The 3,222-nt window shown below is 47.1% G+C and overlaps 1 protein-coding gene across 1 annotated transcript; it reads right to left on the bottom strand.

Moving 5' to 3' along the window:
• Window positions 1-1,138: 1,138 nt before the first annotated feature.
• Window positions 1,139-2,859, bottom strand: LOC146425309 (uncharacterized). The gene has a single exon (XM_085041536.1). It carries the CDS (start codon window positions 2,606-2,608, stop codon window positions 1,289-1,291), a length of 1,320 nt encoding a protein of 439 aa, XP_084897662.1. The 5' UTR covers window positions 2,609-2,859; the 3' UTR covers window positions 1,139-1,288.
• Between the last annotated feature and the right edge of the window lie 363 nt (window positions 2,860-3,222).

Genomic DNA, 3,222 nt, shown 5'->3' with positions numbered 1-3,222 from the left:
CTCTAGCAACAGACAATAACCCTTATTAGGGTGGTGTCCCGGATAAGAGACAAATTTCTCTAGGTGGAGAGTGCTCCGAATAAATGCCTCCCCTGAAAGCCAAGTGCTCTGGCACCCCCTCCCCCACCCACAACAGAATTTCTTAAATGAAAGTGGAAAAAAACCTATTTATTTAATAAAACACACAGAGTGCCCTGCAAGGCACAGGGGAAGGGGAGAACGGGGGAAAAGGAGTTATTAAACCTGAGTTAACAGCTGGTGAACTTTAGTGTCCTTTTCCTCAGACATAGTTTCCCCTCTCCGGGGAGGCCCCCGGGGGCTGGGCGGAGTTGCTCCAGTAGCTCCCTGGAGGATTCTCGTCTGCAGTGCTCCGGGGCTCCTTGGGGTTTTTGGGCAAGAAAGCAAATCGGAAAAAAAAGGGTCCCAAAAAAAAAAAAAAAATGAAGAAGCAATCCCAGGGAAAAACTTGCAGCTTCCGCAGCAGCCAGTCCTAAGAATGTCCTTTACTCTGCCTCACTCCCCCACAGAGAGACTTGGTGAAGAGTTTTAAACAACCCGCTCTCCTCCCATTGGCTGAACGCAGTTAAAGCTACAGGACCACATTTCTGAGCATACGAGCAACGATAGGGAATACACAGGATTACCATCACCCCAGGACAGGTGGCTAGCACCCCAAGACCCAGTCTTGTTCGCAAGGTCCTTTAATAATGGCCGATTAAGTCTAATATGACATAAATTGTCATTTATTAGACACAGAAATTGACAGACATAAAAACTTAGGACAAACTACAGACGTACACAGGAATAGCATAATTTCAAAATTATGAATAGCTAAACTGCAATTATGAAAAGGTAACGCGGAGGGGGAGGAGGGGTGGAACCAGGCCTCTGCGTTTACCGAAAGTGTCTCTATGGCTATCGAGAGATCACTCCAGCCAGCACTGCCTGGTGCTGTACAGAAAAGCCCTTCTCACACCCGTGCCGGTGTAAGGCACATATTCTCACTCACCCACGGGGTTGGATAACTCGTGCGTTACCAAAGACAAAGAATTCAGAGCGCTCAGTCAGCCGGAGGTTCCAGAGTTTATTCTGAAGGGTTCCAGGGTGAAAAAGAGCGAGACACCCCAGCCGTCTACATTTAAAGGGACGGCTGGAGGGTCAGGGGAGAGGAGGCGGGGGGAACACCACAACCAATGGGAGGAGGAAGGCATGGAATCAGGGGTTAGGTTACAGCTGGGGGGATTTACATAATTTGGGGAGGAACCATCGTGTTCTCCAGGGGGAAGGACTAAGAAGGCTTCCACCAGTGGAGTTCTGCTGTATTGGAACTACTCAGCTCCTCAGCAGTTCCTGAGGTGGTATCTTCTACCCCAACAACTCCCCCTTCCTTATTTAAAGGAAAGGCCTCCCCTACTTGCTTAGTTAAACACTTCTTGAGGCAACCGAACAAGCTTAGAACAAGGAAAATTATTAGGATCACCCACAGTCCAGTTTTGGCTAAGGATGCTAGCCATCCCTGAAGTCCCCACTGTCCGAAAAGATCGCTAATCCAGTCTGCTTCTTTTTCTGTCTTCAGTTCTTTGATTTGATCCTTTATTTTCTGTATCGTCGCGTGGATGCTCTGGCTGTGAGATGACAGGTTAAAGCAACACAGTCCCTTGAATTCCTCACAGCCATGTCCATGGGCCAATAAAAGAAAATCGATGGCTGCTCTGTTTTGCAGTGTTGCATGCCTGGTGGTTTCTTCATCTTCAAGAAGCTGAGAGAGGGCACTCGAGGTTAGGTTAGCATGCTTTCCGAGCCAGCACTCAAGGTGGCTAAGTTCACCTAAGGCTTTTGCTGCTGCTACTCCAGGCAGGAAAAATGATGCAGCAATCCTTTTAGACAATGACCAATTGATAATTTCGCTATCACAATTAGGATCTAATTGTTGTATATTTCTTTTTTGGCGGGCCAATCGAGTATGGTTTTTCCAATGCAGAATTTGGGTTTTGTTATGTGCTAGTACAGAAAGCCTGCCAAGAGTGCACGGTCCCCCTTGGAGCTGGGATGGGATTCCAGACCACGCCTGATTCCCACAAATCAGGAACATACCTTTGGGCAGTGCTTTGGGGTGTACAGATGACTCTGTTGGGATGACCTTTTTATCCTGACACCAATTACTGACAGAGTAAACCTTTCCCTGGGGTGTTGCTTTTCTACTATGACTTAATTTCTGGTGTTCTGACCAGGATAATGCCATCCCTCTTTTCGGGCTGAAGACAAACTTGAGGCAAAGGGTAGCCTGGGAGGACCCCAATAATAGTAATTCGTGGGGTTCCTCTGGTGCTGTTGCCAGCGTGCTTACCCATTTCTCCCAAGCTTCTTTCTGGGGGAGCACCTCGTTTGCAAAAGGCAGTTCATCTTTGTGGAGAGGGATCCCCACCAGGCATGATGAAAGTGGGTCACTGACGCTGCCCATAGACAGGCACATATGGTCTTGCTGGAGTGCTTTTGCCAATGTAACCCACATATTGGTCTTTGGCTGAGGGACAATCCATGCGACAACCTCTGGTGGTAACAGGATGCAGGAGGTCAGGAGAATGCAGAGGTAGGCAATTACAGGCATGGTGGTAAGAGAGGTATAGGTAGTCCTTTTTTCTGTGGGATTTCAAGCAAAAATCATTAAAAGATGGTTTTCTGTTACTTCTTTCTTTTTTCCCTCTCATCCCCCCTTTTTTTCATAAGACACAGGTAATAAGGTTGTGGGTTAGGGAAACACATGAGGGTAACAGATAAGGGATTTGTGGGTTTGGGGAACTGCTTGAAGGCGGCACAAATAGCTGTTCACGTGGCTGGAATCTTGCGCCGACGTCTTCTCCAAGCAGTGTTGGAAAACGCAGTTTTCCAGCAAAACTCATGCTAACTGAGCAGGGCTGAGCAAGGCTTCAGCATGGTCAGGCCTCAGTAAAATTCCAACAAGCTACAGTGGTTTGTTTGCCTGAGAATGTTTTGTGGGAAGAATGCCATGAGAAAGATTAGGAGTCAGGAGTGTTATGAGAAAAGAATAAGGGAGTTAGCAGGAGGATCCCTGAATGTGTGAGAACAACTGCAGGTGTGTGTGTGTATCTATTAATAGTAACTTCTGTAACAGTATATAAGTTTCTCGTTTGGTGAAATAAAAGGGAGCTTACTTTATATCTCATATTGAGACTGCCTGTGAGTTTCCCTCTCGTCGTTTCT

The sequence above is a fragment of the Lichenostomus cassidix genome, chromosome W (genome assembly GCF_008360975.1).
Source record: "Lichenostomus cassidix isolate B80296 chromosome W, HeHo_3.0, whole genome shotgun sequence".
Classification (NCBI taxonomy): Eukaryota; Metazoa; Chordata; class Aves; order Passeriformes; family Meliphagidae; genus Lichenostomus; species Lichenostomus cassidix.
The sequence above is the reverse complement of the archived record's forward strand: the minus strand, read 5'-3'. Positions and strand labels throughout refer to the sequence as shown.